General features: G+C 45.0%; 1 protein-coding gene across 1 annotated transcript; it reads left to right on the top strand.

The window, feature by feature from the left end:
- The first annotated feature begins 9,666 nt into the window (after nucleotides 1–9,666).
- On the top strand, nucleotides 9,667–15,161 carry LOC133911816 (glycine-rich domain-containing protein 2). The gene is made up of 7 exons (XM_062354240.1): nucleotides 9,667–10,199; nucleotides 10,618–11,025; nucleotides 11,106–11,387; nucleotides 12,926–13,434; nucleotides 13,667–13,797; nucleotides 13,881–14,020; nucleotides 14,475–15,161. The coding sequence occupies exons 1-7, from the start codon at nucleotides 9,948–9,950 to the stop codon at nucleotides 14,943–14,945; spliced, it is 2,193 nt and encodes a 730-aa protein (XP_062210224.1). The 5' UTR covers nucleotides 9,667–9,947; the 3' UTR covers nucleotides 14,946–15,161.
- The last annotated feature ends 73 nt before the right edge of the window (nucleotides 15,162–15,234 follow it).

The raw sequence follows: 15,234 nt of genomic DNA, 5'->3' as shown, positions 1-15,234 counted from the left end.
AGTGTTTCTCTTTGTGTTGTTTGTTGGTAGTTTTCGCGATTAGTCAATGTTCCGAAGGAGCTAGAAGAACTTCAGGACCAAAAGTGAATGCAAGTTGTGTTCTTGAATATACTTATCCTAGTTTTTAAATATTTTGTTTTATAGACATACATGCTAATAATTTGTTGGGAATCCCAAGAGTTAGGTTTTACCCTAGTTTTCCCTTATCATCCTTATCGCCTTAGTATGATTTTGGGTTACGAAAGGGTATATGATGCTTAGCCTTACTTTGGGATGGTAATCATGATTAATGCTCTACGAACTTGATAATGGTCCTATGCAACAATGATAAAATATGATGGAACAACTTTTATAGAAACTTGGTATAGGGATTTGAGCATGTGGTATGATAGGATGTATAGTTTGGAAAGTGGTAGTCTTGCTCAAATCTAAGGACTGGTTCGTGGGGTGACATTTCTGTGTTTACAGTACAACCACGAGCCTGATATGGTTTAGGCCTAGCCAAGTAATTTGCTTACTCTCAGCATAGTGTAGACCAGGTAGAAGAATGGTGAATGGACGATGTCTTGTGATCCGAAAGGCGCAAGAGGGGGCTTCCGTTGTTGAGGTGGAATCGCGCTGTGATGAAACCTTAGCGGGTAGACATGTGCTTAGAGGAGCATTGTAAAGGCTTTGTAGTGATCTTCTGGTCACACACCTTGGATGTGTGCAAGTGTCTAGCTAACACGGGCAATTTAGGTGTTGTCGGAGGATGAACTCCTCAAGCGGGGATCCTGGAGGACCCCCTTTGAGATTCAGCCGGGGGGGTGATTCTGAATCTACCTCGTACATGAATTTAATGCGAGTATATGAGATGTAGGCGGGATGGATGATCGACTGCTAGTGGGAGTAAATGCTCGAGGGATTTTAGACAGATTCGGGCCGCACGGAGCGTAATACCCTACTCCTGTGTGTATGCTATTAATGCTCTGTGAATGCCTCTCTGTGGATCTCTTGTGTTACAAGATTTTCTGTCTAAGTCTAGAGCTTCGGTCTTCAAGTGCCGATCTCTCTGAGCTTCTACTCGTCGGGCTTCAGACTTGTGCGCCGTGTGCTTGGCTTGTTCAGGTGTCTCCAACTTCTAAGACTTGTTAGCTTCCGGTCCTCTTCTTCTCTGGAGTGCACCCTCGTCTTATACTGCTGGGGAGGCTTGGCGTGCACAGAAAGGAGGGCACGAGTTCCCACGAGTCATAAATGGAAAGCAACCATCATGGGGCTGCAGCTTGATGTTACAGGGGGTGGAAAATGCGCCCTTGGTCGGTCTTGTCGCCCATCACGCCTACTTTTAGCCAGTGCAGTGGGGGCCCATCGGACAGCCACCGAACAACCCCGCATGCCCGCTCGGTCAGAGCTGGTTTGACACAGCAGAGGGGCAGGCGATATGCCTCGAGCCCAGCAATGATATCTCTAAGCCGTTTCCTTCATGGGCCCCGCAGGGTGACGTGCGATGGGACCCGTCGCATTAAATGTCCCCGCGCTCCTGCCAGGAGGTGGCAGGGGCTGACGTACTCAGTACGACAGGTGTGGGGGGGGGGAGTGGTTGGAAGTGACATGCTACAATCCCTCTTAAATGCAGTATCGGGCCTTCCACCGATTGACACCTCATCGTAGAGCCCTTGGGGGTCCACCGGCAAGGGGTTTCTTAGGTCCTCGGGGAACTGTGAGTGCTCGGGGACCACTGTTCATGGCCCCGAGTGCCCTCTTCCGGATATGTCTTTTGCACGGATCCTCGGGGAACTCCGGGTGCTCGGGGACTACTGTTTATGGCCCCGAGCGCCCTCTCTTAGAACTGAGTCTCCGGGTGCTCAGGGACCACTGTTTATGGCCCTGAGCGCCCTCTCCTGGAACTGGGTCTTCTCGGGCCCTCGGGGAACCCGGGTACTCGGGGGCCACTGTTCATGGCCCCGAGCGCCCTCTCCCGAAACTTGTACTTTTCGGGTCCTCGGGGAACTACGGGTACTCGGGGGCCACTGTTCATGGCCCCGAGCGCCCTCTCCTGGAACTTATACTTCTCGGGTCCTCGGGGAACTACGGGTACTTGGGGACCACTATTCATGGCCCCGAGCGTCCTCTCCAGAACTTGTACTTCTCGGGTCCTCGGGGAACTACGGGTACTCGGGGACCATTGTTCACGGCCCCGAGCGTCCTCTCTCAGAACTTGTACTTCTCGGGTCCTCAGGGAACTATGGGTACTCAGGGACCACTGTTCATGGCCCCGAGTGCCCTCTCCCGGAACTTGTACTACTCGGGTCCTCGGGGAACTACGGGTACTCGGGGGGCCACTGTTCATGGCCCGAAGCGCCCTCTCCCGGTACTGGGTCTTCTCAGGCCTCGGGGAGATGATCCCCGAGGGAAGGCGCTACGTGGCATTCTGCTGTCCTGGCCTCGGGACTCGGGGACCCCTGGTTCCCATGTCACCGACAGGTGTAGAATAGCAATACCGTATATGTATGTGTGTATTATATATTAATTTGAGGGCCGTTTGGTAAAGTTCTGATTCTGTGGTGAGAGTGATTCTGTGGTGGAAGTAAGGTGGAAGTGATTCTGTTGTGAAAGTGATTCTATTTGTAAAATCGTTTAGTATGCTAGTGGTGGAAGTGATTCCTGAGAGAATATTGTGTTGAAATTGAGAAGAATCAGTCGGGAATCAGGTGAAAGCTAGTTTTTTCAGCTCCCACCTCGCTATACAAAACGGGAAATGATTCCCGCATGAAATCACTCCCGACCAATCCGTTTGGCAGTGCTGGAAATGATTCCAGCGCGGAATCAGCTCCCAAAATTCTACCAAACGAGATCTTAATATAAAACTCGATTTGAATTAGATTTACCTAAAAATGGTCTTATGTTTCTCTAAAAATTCTAAAACTTTTTATACGTATTCTATAGTCCATGTGAAACTCATTTTAATTAGATTCACTTAAAAAGCATGTGTAGAATTTTAAAAAAATTCTCTAGAAAAGTTACTTTTATAACTCCTAACAATTGTTAGTGCCTCAAATAAAATTTAAAAAAATGAAAAAAGTCATTAATATTATTCTTATATAATGAACTAATTTTTAAAATTATTTACAATCTTAGATTATATGATAAAAAAAAGTAAATTTCTTGGTAAATATATAAATGGAGCATATATCCTAGGTGTAGAATTATAGGCCCAACTCCTAGTCTCGTGCCCGCGTCTGGATCGGTGCCACTGGTGCGGCCGGTTTTCTTTGCATGTGTTGTCGCTGTTCGGTGGTACTAGTGCGGGGTGGTTTTTTTACGTGGTAGTTGTTGGTTCACATGAGAATTCATATATGGCATAAACAATACTAATAAAGTATATTTCATGATAAATCTAATAATACGAAAGTTTTAAGTATTTATAAGGTTTTTAAAAAACCGTAAGATCAAAATTGCTATAATAAATTAATGATGATAAGTAAATGAAAATAGATGTTATATATACACACATACATATACGATATTGCTATTCTACACCTAAATTGTAGAATATTGTACATCCCACCTGGCCTAGCCCACTAGCACTACATCAGCCCACTAGTCCAGCCCACTCGTGTGCACTAGAGCACGCCATGTGTCCCCATAGGTGCGCCTGCTCTCGCGCCACGTGCCCGCCCAGTAAGTGTCAATAGTTTTCAATACTACTGACACTACTAAACAAACTATTGAACAATACTAATACTATTGGACTACTGAACTATTAAACACTACTGATACTACTGGATTACTGAACTATTAAACACTATTGGCACTACTTAGCACCCTAAACACTACTGAGCACTACAAAGCTATTCTACACCTCTAGGTGTTGTTGCAGTACACCCCAATAGTTTAGTGTTTAGTATTTTCAAGTCCACAATACTGATATTACCGTACATGCTACTGATACTGCTGACAACTACTAACATTGCTGATACAAAACTACTGAACAATTTTATTATGACTTGAAACTACCGAATATTAAACTACTGACGCTACTGAATATTTTTTCTATGACTCAAAACTACTAAACAAAACTACTGACAACTACTAAAATATCCAAATTATAATAAATTTCACACTTTTACTTGAAAACATTCAAATCATAGTAAATTTCTAACCTATAGTAAATTTAATTTCTACCCATAGTAAAATTTCAACTACTGAAGAATCCAAGTGTGAGAACTTGTACTTGAAAAACATCCAATCTATTACAAAATTACTGAAGAATCTAAGTCATAGTAAATTCTCATACTTGAAAGTATCTAATCTATAGCAAAATTACTCAAAAAATTACTGAATAAAAGCTACTGAACAACTACTGAAGAATTACTGAATAACAGCTACTGAACAATTACTGAGTAGGCGACACAGGACGAGTGACATCTGGATGCTATAATAACTGGTGGAGGAGTGGGTTGATCCATCTACTACAAGGACCGTCGGGTGGGTTGGACCATTTGCTATAGTACCATCGGGGAGTGGGCAATGGCAACTGCTATAGTATCGACAAGGGAGTGGGCTGTACTGGCTGCTACAATAAATGCGGGGGTGGGAAATGGGCTAGGTTGGTTAGATAGGTTAGACTAGGTTGTTAGTTGGATCCTAGATGTAGAATATTATATTACACAATAGGTATACAAATTGCATATATATATAGCTTTTGTATGAATGCATGTACTGTATGTATGATAATTGACCAGATCAAGCTGTGCTAAAGTTCTTGATTCAATTGAAAGTGAACATTTAGTCCTGTTTAAAAAATGCGAGTGGGTACTATAATACCAAATGTTAAAAAAAGAAGAAGAAGAGAGTGTGTTGATTATGGGAACGAAATAGTTGATTTTTAAATCTATTGGTGAAATAAGAGATCAGAGATCAACGTAGATCTTATTGAGACGATTTTATTTTACAATTTAAATGTTCATTTTGAACCTCCTATGAACCTGTAACAAACCTAATAAATATATACCGTTAATTAAATAAAATAAAAAAGATAAATGTCACCACCCATCCATCCAGACTCCTCCCGACTTCCCGGGCCGAGTCGGCTCATGTTGCCTCAGCTGCTCGCCGCCTCCTTGCCGCTTGTCGCTCCTTCCTGCCGGTCGCCGACGCTCCTGTGCGCCATCTGCCCTTGTTTCCCTGACCAATCCGACCGCTCGAGGTAAACAGATATGGCAGAGCTGGACCTGAACCGTTCAGCTGCCGTCGGCAACTTCCTGGAGCTCCTCGGCTTCTGTGCCCACGTAAGGCCCTCATTGTCGAGTTGCTCCTGCTCTCGGATCACGCGCCTTCTCAGTTCGCAGATCGCCGCTTTGACCCCTTCCTCTTCACTTCTAATACTTCGATTCGTCAGGCGATTTCGAGTCGACGATGGAAGGCAACATTGTGCTGGAAGCCCTGGAAGATCAACTCTGCAACAATCGCTAACGTTTGATTCCACCTACTTAGCCTTCAACATGAGAAAACACCCACCGCAAAAAGAAAATCCCATAAAAAGGTTAATGAGATCCATGCTATTACAAATTTATAAAAATAAAAAATACCACTATAAATTGGTTATTTGAAACCATAACATTATAAATTTGATTCTACCACACAAATACCATTTTGTATACCTGCGGCACGTTTTGACGCCTTCATATTTCCATATGGTCCTAAATGTCTCCATTCCAAACTGACTCATCTCACTCTTCTCCCCAATCTTCTCCTGCTCTCATAAGCAAGTGTGTTGGAGGCGATGGACGGGCTCCTCACGCTGGCGAAGGAGACCAAGCACCAGCGTGACTTATCAGCCGTCGCCTCCTACCTCTAGTCCATGCTGCGCCCTCCCCACGCCGCCACGCTCCTCTCGCTCGCCGAGGCCCGCACGCTGACACCGCCCCTGCCACCAAGGCTCACAATGAGCGCGCGCTCCCTCATCCTCTCGCCACTCTCGTCTGCGCCACCGTGCCTCAACCTACTGGCCCACTCCCACCTCGCGAGCGCCTACGCAGTCCTCGGCGTCATCCCGTCGCAGAAGCACGTACTCTGCTGTGGGTTCAGCCTCCTCACCTCCGCGTCCGCCTCCGGGTCCTCCTCCGCGTGCCCGTGGTGCTTTGGACGTGCAACTTCCAAACACAGCTCGTGTCCACGCTCGCCATCGATGAGGACGACGCGTCCCCGTTCTCCACCCTATCCGCGAGGGAGCCATCGCCATGGAGCTCCGGAGCCCCTAGCTCGATTGCTTCTTCGCCGCAGGAGAAGGCTAGGAGAAGAATGAGATGAGTTAGCTGGGACCAGGGGCATTTAGGACCATACAAAAATACGGAGGCGTCAAAACGTGTCCCGAGTGTATAAAATAGCATTAGCGTGGTAGAATCAGATTTATAATGATATAATTACAAATAGCTAATTTATAATGTTATTTTTCGATTCCTACAAATTTGTAATGGCACATATCTAGTTAACTTAAAAAAACCTACCGCAACATCGCCCAAATATTTGTGAAGTGTACGATGTCCTGCGGGAGCAATCCCGAATAAGAATTGTTGATGTTATAATTCTATTCATCTAAAAAATAATTGCATTATCCTTTTATTGCCGCTTGGAAGCTTCCTTGCCAGGAAAGCCAACCAGGTAGTCCACTAGAGCAAGTTCTCCCCTAGCATCTCTCGGCGGAAAGAGGGCAAGAGCTTCCCAAGGATTTCTAGATGCGTCCAAAGGGGAGAGAAGCTCTGAGTTAGCGAATCGTCGGTGCTGTGTTTTATACAGAAAATAAGATAAATAGTCCTAACGTTGTATTCCCTCTAGTTATAAATATATATCGTTTTGAAAAAAATTAATCAAAATTTTAAATTTTAACTAACAATTTTTTAAAATATTTAGTTTGAAAACCTTAAAATCATATGTATAGATTTGTCTTAAAAATGTTTTCATAATATCATAGATTTAATTAATTTATAAATATATTCTAATAGAAAATAATGATCAAAATTATGCATTAGATCCCGTATGTTATCCAAAATGATATATATTTATGATTAGATGGAGTAGCAAATAACACACAGTTAAACTCCCTATGCCTAAGTCCATTATATACAAACTTGCTATTTTTTACCGAAAGGACGACATGAGCTCTGCCAATTTTATATTAGAAGAAGAAATTTAGCTCAGTTTACGAGGGAAATTGAGTCCAAAAACCTTACAGCTGCGCGGTTAAATGGAGGGAGAACCGCTACAATCTCCCAACAAAACAACGAAGACAACTAAATGGCTCGCCCACCATATAACCACAACTCAAGAAAAGCCCACCGCAGGTATCGTTGTCAAGCTCGTCCTCAGCGCAACAGCTAAGACTTCTCACAATGGACTTCGATCGCTGCTCACGCTAGCACTCGTAGCCACCACTGAAACAACTAGAAAAAGGTCACGGCTTGTGTCATCGTTGCCGAGCTCCATCAGACCCCATTGACATTGTAGCTTCGACTCCACGTAGCAAGCCCCTTCCAAGCGCGTCAGCTGACCATCCAAGCACAAAGTGAATTGACCGAACACCGGACCCAAGCCGTCGGCCGCCTAAACACGTGGAACGATCTCCAAGACAACGCCTCTAAGGAGGATGCGACATCGAAGACACCGCTGTCGCCCGTCCAAAATTTTGGACCTAGGTTTTCATCCGAAAAATCCTCTAGTAGGAGGGAGGCACCATGACGACACCTCAAGGGAGAAAATTAGCACCAATGGACTAGGCTCCCCACACGCCAACAACCATGGCCGGTACGAAGCCGGGCTAGGATTTCGCCCGGAGCCCCAAAACCCCACCCACCATGCAATCGAGCCATGCCGTTGTTGCCTCTCGCGTGTCCCCTGCTGGGCCACCACTAGTCGCTGAGCTCCCCACGCGCCAGATCTAGGGGAAGAGGACAGATCAGCAAAGGGGAGGAGCCCTTGGCAATCGACAACCATAATAACAACACCATGGCAGAACAACAACAATGACAGGGCAAACGGCAACCGAGCAGCACCGGGTACTAGTAGAAAAACGACGACAAGCACCAACAGACATTGGTGGCGAGCAGCAGCAACCGTCACCAATAGCAGCAGGATGGCATCGACGACCTCAAAACATCATTGCAGTGGTTGATCTGGTCATGGCGGCGAGCACCAACGCCGCACGCTCGAGCCGACGTCATGTCCTAGAACTCGTCCCAACTGACATGCTCCTAGACGGGCATCGTCTATACCGGCGACCACATCACAAAGAACCACTGCTCGGGGGACGGACTCCGGGGCACACTCCTCGTCGGCGCCCTGGGCAGCCTCAGCCGACGGCTAGGACAGCGGTGGCCAATAGCATCCAGCGATGGTCGTCGGTCGGCTGCCGGGCAAGGCGGATGGCTGCTGCACGACGGCGGTTAGGCAACATGTGGTCGGGGGTGGCGACCGGATCCACGCCACCAATGCCAGATCCTCCTGCCAGAATCACGCATCGTCTCTCAAAAGGGGGAGAGAAAGGGAAGGAGAGTGAGGGGAGGGGGAGCTCATGACGGATGCCGCTTGGCGCCACCGTCATCACCGGCTAGCAGTGGTGGTAGTGGCCGCACAAGGTCGTGGAGGAGGGTTCCTGGCGGCGGCGGCATGTCGCCCCCTGTGTTGCGTCTTGAGAGAGCATGCATGAAAGGGAGAGTATGATGAGACAATTGCTTGCTGCCTCTCCTGCTTGTATATATACAGCCAAATTATGAAAATCAATTAAGATTTCACACCTCTAAAACACATGATGTGATTCCACCAATTACTCATCACTCGTCCTTCTGTTTTTGCGTTTTTCTATAGCAATCTTTAAGTCATTCCGTGAAAAGAATTCTTCCTTTGCCAAAGGTAGCCCATACACGCGATGAAATTATAGTTGCAATAAGGTCCCGCCCATTTGGCCTCTGGAAGCATCTGCAATCATTTATCTCTAAAATTGGCTCCACGTCATTTGGAGGAACCATTAGAACTCTATATCTCTAAACGAAGGTCTTAATACAACACAACATCATTTCATAGCACCGTTCACCTGCAATATGCCCATTGGACATGCCTCTCTGTTCACTACAAGTTTACTTTCCCTACTGCAGCCTCTCCCGGCCCACATCTGCATCTATATACCTCAGACTCGGCAGCCATCTCCCCTGCTTCTTCCTCCGCGCCAACAAGTAGAGCACCACGGTGGCGCGGGAGTACACCGGCGGCTCAGGATAAGAACACCGCCGCCGCAGGATGGAAATGTCCCTCGTTGTTGAGCACCTAGTCTTTCTCATTCATATGGACATATTCGAATTTTGTTTTCCCGATGTTCCCCTGTTTTTTGGCTGAATGTACATGGTATGTACAGTGTAAAAATTGAAATTTGATGTGCACGGAATGAAATCTGCAATGAAAAAAATAGACATACATTTTGAATGATCTTTGTGCAATTTTCAGAGGTACAGGAAGTGTACCTAAATGGTACATGTGCCATTTAAACAAAAATCCAGGAAATCATTTCAACTGGACGGGGCTAGTCTACTCTACTCCTACCCATCCATCGCGTGGCCGTAGCAGGGAGCAGGTGAAGTGGCATCAATCACTCTCCACCGAACCACACCTCCATGATGATTGATTGATGTGCCGGTCCCTCTTGCTATTGTGAAGTGGATGACAACCAAGATGAAGTTGATGCGGAGAGTTCGAGAAATTTTGTTTAGGAAATAGAGAACTAAGTTTTAAAGAAGAAAAAATTAAAGATGATTTTAACCATGTTAAGATATGATGAATTAGAAACCGATTTTTTTTAAAAAATATGCTAAGACAAATAAGATACAGGAGCTAGAGATGCCCTCCCAATCAGCTGACACAAATAATCAATCCCATTTCCGCGAGTGCGCAGATTGCAGAAGCGTCGGACCACCGCATCCATGTCCTCCTCCTCCTGCTCCTCTGGCGGGCAGGCGGGCCCGGCCTTCTCCGTCGACCTCGCCGCAGCCGCGCGCCGGCTGCTGGCCTTCCTCCGCGCCGCGCCGGCCGGGGTGGGCCCGCGGTCCGTGCGGAGGTATGAGGAGCTGTGGCTGCCGCTCGCGGCGCAGGCGGTCGGCGGGGGAGGGGAGGCGGCGATGCTGCTGCCGCCGCCAGACGTGCAGCTGGTCTGGCTCTGCCACTGCTTCCACCATGTGAGCTTTCTTAATTTCTTGCCACCTTCTCTTTTGGGTCCTTTCTTCGCTGATTGCCAGAGATTTGGGGGAATTGCTGAGTTATTACTCGGTTCACTGGGCCACCTTGTTTAATCAATAAATAGTGCTATGCCACTTTAAATTCCTACATACCCAAATGTCTCTCTCGATGATTGTGATCATAAGAAATTAGGCAGATTACTGTGAATGAACATTAACATGTTGGAAAATTTTCTACCGGTCTGTTCGCCGTACAAATTGCCGTGCTTTCTCTTTGGAAAATCTATAACGTAGAAACGAATAACTTGGTAGGACTTGAACTTTTCACAAGAAGCTCTCTGTTGTGGAATTTAACCGTGCCTTACCTCTTGAAAATTTCTCACCAAGTGCTCCATCTCAAGTTTCTCTGGCTCCAAAGGAGAGCTATGCTGCATACTGCAGGTCGAGGTTTGGACGCCTCATCGACCGTCCTTCCATCCTTGATGCTGAGAATGAAGAGTATGCCGAAGACCGTTGCCGGGATGTCTGGGCTGTATGTTACCCATCCGAGCCATTTGGCATTGAGAGTAATGAGATTGATGAAAACAGTGTGGATGATATTGCCTATGACAATGCCAATGGTGAAATTGTCGATATGGTGAGACGGTACGCTGGCCTAGCTGCCCACTTTGCGTCACCCTTCGTGTGGGAAGGTGTTTACCATGTTGCTGCAAGGCGGCGGTATGTTCGTTTTCTTGACCTCATCAAGAAAGCTGTGTGTACGACGCAAGATCACACACGGCTTGTGCCTAGCCTGGACATATTACTGATGTGGCTTGCTCACCAGGTATGCATAAGCATGAAATCCTATTAAGCTAGCAAGTGTGCATTTAATGTATTTCGTTGACACAATTAAATCGTTGGCAGAGTTTTCCGGTGAGTTATGCAACAGACATGGCATCGATGGCTATCAGGGAGAATGTTGTGAAATTAGTGGCGGGTTATGGGGAGGTGGTTAGTGAGGAGGTGTTAGAGAGGACAAGGGCACTGTGGGAGGAGGCGCATGATGAGCCATTTGATATGGCTGGATCGGGGGTTGATGCGGCAGCAGTTAGCGCAGCGAGGGAGGCATTTTACTGGGAGCCAGCAGCATCGAAAGAGGATGTCAACCGGCTGTACAAAATTTTGCAGCCTAGGTTCCTTATGGAGGTATGTGTGAGACTATTTGAAATATCATTATTTGTAGTTATTCAGTAGCATTTTGATTAAACAACACTGCTCTAGAAGAAATACTAAACAGAAGTACTCACATTGTTACTATGGTATCCAATATTGTAAAAGTCATATTTAACCAAATGCCAAACTTGTGAGGTTTCATTTTAGCTAGTATGATGCCCCCTTGAATGCCTAGCAATAGGCAGAGTTTTCTACTTGTCCATGATTGGATTCCTTTTGTCTCTACTTCTTCAGCAAACATCCTTTTGTTTCTGCATCACATTATGACATAATACCACCAACAATAAGTAATGCCAAACACCATGAGTCAAAAAGGCAATAGTAAATTTGCCAACCCCATGTGGACTACGGTCACACCATGCCAAAAATGCAAGATTTCCTCTGTTGATTCCCTGAACTAACCGAGAAGTTGGTAGGCTTGCTCAATTATTTGCAGTCACCATGCCAGAAGAAAAACTAAACAGAAGTACTCACACTGTAATCATGGTTTCCAATACTGCAATAGTCGTATTTAACATAATGCTAAACTTGTGAAATTTCATAGTAGCTAGTATGGTGTCCTCTTGAATGACTAGGAAGAGTTTCCTACCTGTCAATTGTTCCATTCCATTTGTCTCTACTTCAGCAAACTTCCATTTGTTTCTGCACCACATTGTGGTTTAATGCTGTCAAAAATAAGTAATGCCAACCACAATAAGTCAAACAAGCAATTGTAAGTTACCCATATGGATTATAGTCACTCATAGCCAAGACGCAAGATTTCTTTGGTTGATACCCTGAAGTAACGAATACTGGGTAGGCATGCTCAATTATTTAATTTTGCAGCCATGTTGCCTGAAAAATTTCGTCCCCACAAGGTTGGGCCTGAAGCCCAAAAATATTAATATTTTACTTATGTTACAAATAAATTTATTTTTATTGTTTTTCTAACAGAATGCATGCACAAATGTATAAGAAGACATTTTTAGGCTCTCATTTCGGACCAGGCAGGCCCAGGCCCGACGAGCCATAAGCCCATAACTCCTGAGCCTAGATATATCAGGCCAGGCTGGGCCTGGATTACCCATAAATAAGATATATAGTGAACGTTTACATCTATGATTCAGAGATACAAATTTTCTCTTCGGAAGCGGGCTAAGCTCAAAACTAATTTTTTTAGATCTTCAATGGTTATCTGGAGAGAAAGAAGCTGAGTTCCTCAGGCAATTGACTGAGCTTATTTCCAGCTTCTAGTTACTACTTAGCAATTGCAAATGCTTTTCAAATTAGCAATTTTCTTCGAGAGATTCAAAACCCATTTTTTGAATTTTCATTGAGAAAAATACATATAAGCTTTAATATCATACCTAGACAGCTTTAACTTTTCTCAGCAAAGGTTTCATGCCAGCTTCAGTTCATGCACCGCAGATTACTGAAAAAGTGTAACTCTATGTAGAATTGACACATGATATGCCTATATATTTATGTATTTTACATGCTGGCAACAAAGTGTAATTGCTTCTTGATAGCAGGTATATGTGTTCCTGAAAGGAGAATTTGATACGGTGCGTATCAGCAAGGAGTTCTTACGGTTGCGAACACAGAGGTGTCACAGGTCGCTAAAACTGAACAAATCAATGTGCAATTTATCCTGCATGAACTGGCAGAAAACATGGCATCTGTATTGTGAATTTGCAACCCGGGGCCTCATCATCGAGGTCAGGCGCTCTACTAACGGGTGCTTCAGGAACAGCAAGTTACTCAAGAACATCTCATTCTCATGGAGTGATATGTTGCATGAGAAAGCACTCGCTCTCACGGAGGAACTTGATATCCGGATGAAAGCGGTGACATCAATTACCCCTCCAGTTCAAGCACCATATTTGTTGAAGTGTGTACCTGATCGGGTCACTGATGATGGTGGGGCCATGATTTCTGACGTCATATTGCGCATGAGAGGTTACCGTCCGCAAGAAGGACGTTGGCTGACCCGCACAGTGCTTGATCATGGTGGGAGAGAATGTTTTGTCATCCGAATGAGGTACTGTTCAGTAGAAAGTACTGATAATATGCTAGAGTTTGGCTTTGGTGAATATGGTGTCTTTTAAGATCCTCAGTGAAATTCTAACAATATGAGCCGTGGGGACCAGACTTAAACCTTTCATTTTGATATCGAGCTAAGCTTTTTGTGGAATGGTTATTAGCTGTTAGGGAATGACATGCAATTTATATCTCAATATACTTTTTGATGGAGCATGTTGCAACTTGTGTAGAATAGGCAGAGGGATTTGGCGGAGAGGTGCTGAAACTCCCGTGGCAGTGAAATGGGAGGACAGGGGCATCGAGGTTCGAGAAGGTTCATGGTCGTACATTGCAAGTACAAGCTCCGTTGGTTATGTTCCTGGTAACTTCAGTATGCACAACAATTGGTTTTGTTCAGGATCATAGTAATTAAGATGTCGGCATTTATTTCCCTGGGTGTTGCAGAGAAGGTGGTGGGCACAGCAACTGCGACAAAAGATCAACAGGAGAACAAGGTGGTTTGGAGCTTTTCAACTGGAGACATACTGACAGTACGGTTGGGAGATGAGCTCAGCTTTCAGCTGAAAGATGGGAGCTCAGAAGAGGTATGATTAGTACATTTTGTCTGAAATCAGAGTTCTTATGGATTATTTTGCAGTAAAGTTAATGTCACTGAAAGACCTAGCAGTATGAAGAACTCTCTCTCTTTCTCTAGTGAAAGTGTTAAATACTTAAATTACAAAAGAGTGCAGACCGCAGAGTTCTTCATTTTTCTCGACAATGCAACATGACTGCAGTAGTATCTCATAGGAGAAGATATATAATGTCCTTTCATATAGATACATGTTGTAATACATGTGTGTTCTGTTCAACTGTAGAACTGTGTTGTATCAGTTTACCTTTCGTGTTCTGGGACTAAATTTCAGTTTTACAGAATTTTCATCTGCCATATGGACTGTGATTTCTATTTTATCAGTATACAGTTTATTTGCACTGTTCCAAAATTTATGATGCCATTTTTTATGCCTTCTAACTGCACTGCAATGAACTATTCACCAGGCAAGGCTGCTTGTGGGGAGGAGATTGAGCTACAGAGTAAGCAAGGATAGTGCATCGGATAACCGCAATGAGGAGCAATATCTCACCCTAGTTCGGAAGTCACCAGATCATCATGGTGCCAGAGCAACCGTGCTTCTAAACTGGAAATTACTTGCGGTGGAGTTCTTACCTGAAGAGGATGCAGCTTTTGTCCTTCTCCTGTGCATGGCAATTGCAAAGACCATGATAGAGATCAGGAGAGAAGATGTGGCAGGGCTTCTAGTGCGACGAAGAATAGGTGAAGCACGGACAGGGCAGAGAGGCTGGGGTTCGGTGATGCTTCCTAACTTGGCTTCCTCAGATCCTCATTTGCAGCCTTGGTATCGGAATGCAGCGCAGGTTTTGAGCTCTGCAGAAAATGGTGTGATGCCCACTAAGTATTCACCTGCTGACGGAAAGGATGAGCTGTACAGGCAAGCCCTTATACCCTGAAGCACTGACAGAGATGATTCCTAGTGTTTGGATAGACAGGAATTACACCTAATCCCTTCGTTACTATAGGGAAATTAGTTTATTTTCCCTCTCCATCGGATGATCTTTGTACATGACAAATTTTGGCTTGGTGGTGTTGTTTCCGTACTGATGATTATCGTTGTTATGGATTGTTGTGATATGTGGTTTATGACAACAGAAATTTCACATTTCATCTTGAAATGTCTTGATGTGTCTTGTCTGTTGATGAAGTAAAAGGTTCTATTCAGTCAAACAAACTGATTTCAAT

Source organism: Phragmites australis, chromosome 1 (assembly GCF_958298935.1).
Source record: "Phragmites australis chromosome 1, lpPhrAust1.1, whole genome shotgun sequence".
Lineage (NCBI taxonomy): Eukaryota > Viridiplantae > Streptophyta > Magnoliopsida > Poales > Poaceae > Phragmites > Phragmites australis.
This window is presented reverse-complemented; position numbering and strand designations above follow the sequence as displayed.

Bases quoted from the DNA above. Each gene is read 5' to 3' on its own strand.
- LOC133911816 (XM_062354240.1), top strand. From the start codon at position 9,948: ATGTCCTCCTCCTCCTGCTCCTCTGGCGGGCAGGCGGGCCCGGCCTTC. The intron at 10,200-10,617 runs GTGAGCTTTCTT...CTGGCTCCAAAG, and splicing joins TCTGCCACTGCTTCCACCAT to GAGAGCTATGCTGCATACTG. The intron at 11,026-11,105 runs GTATGCATAAGC...AATCGTTGGCAG, and splicing joins TGATGTGGCTTGCTCACCAG to AGTTTTCCGGTGAGTTATGC.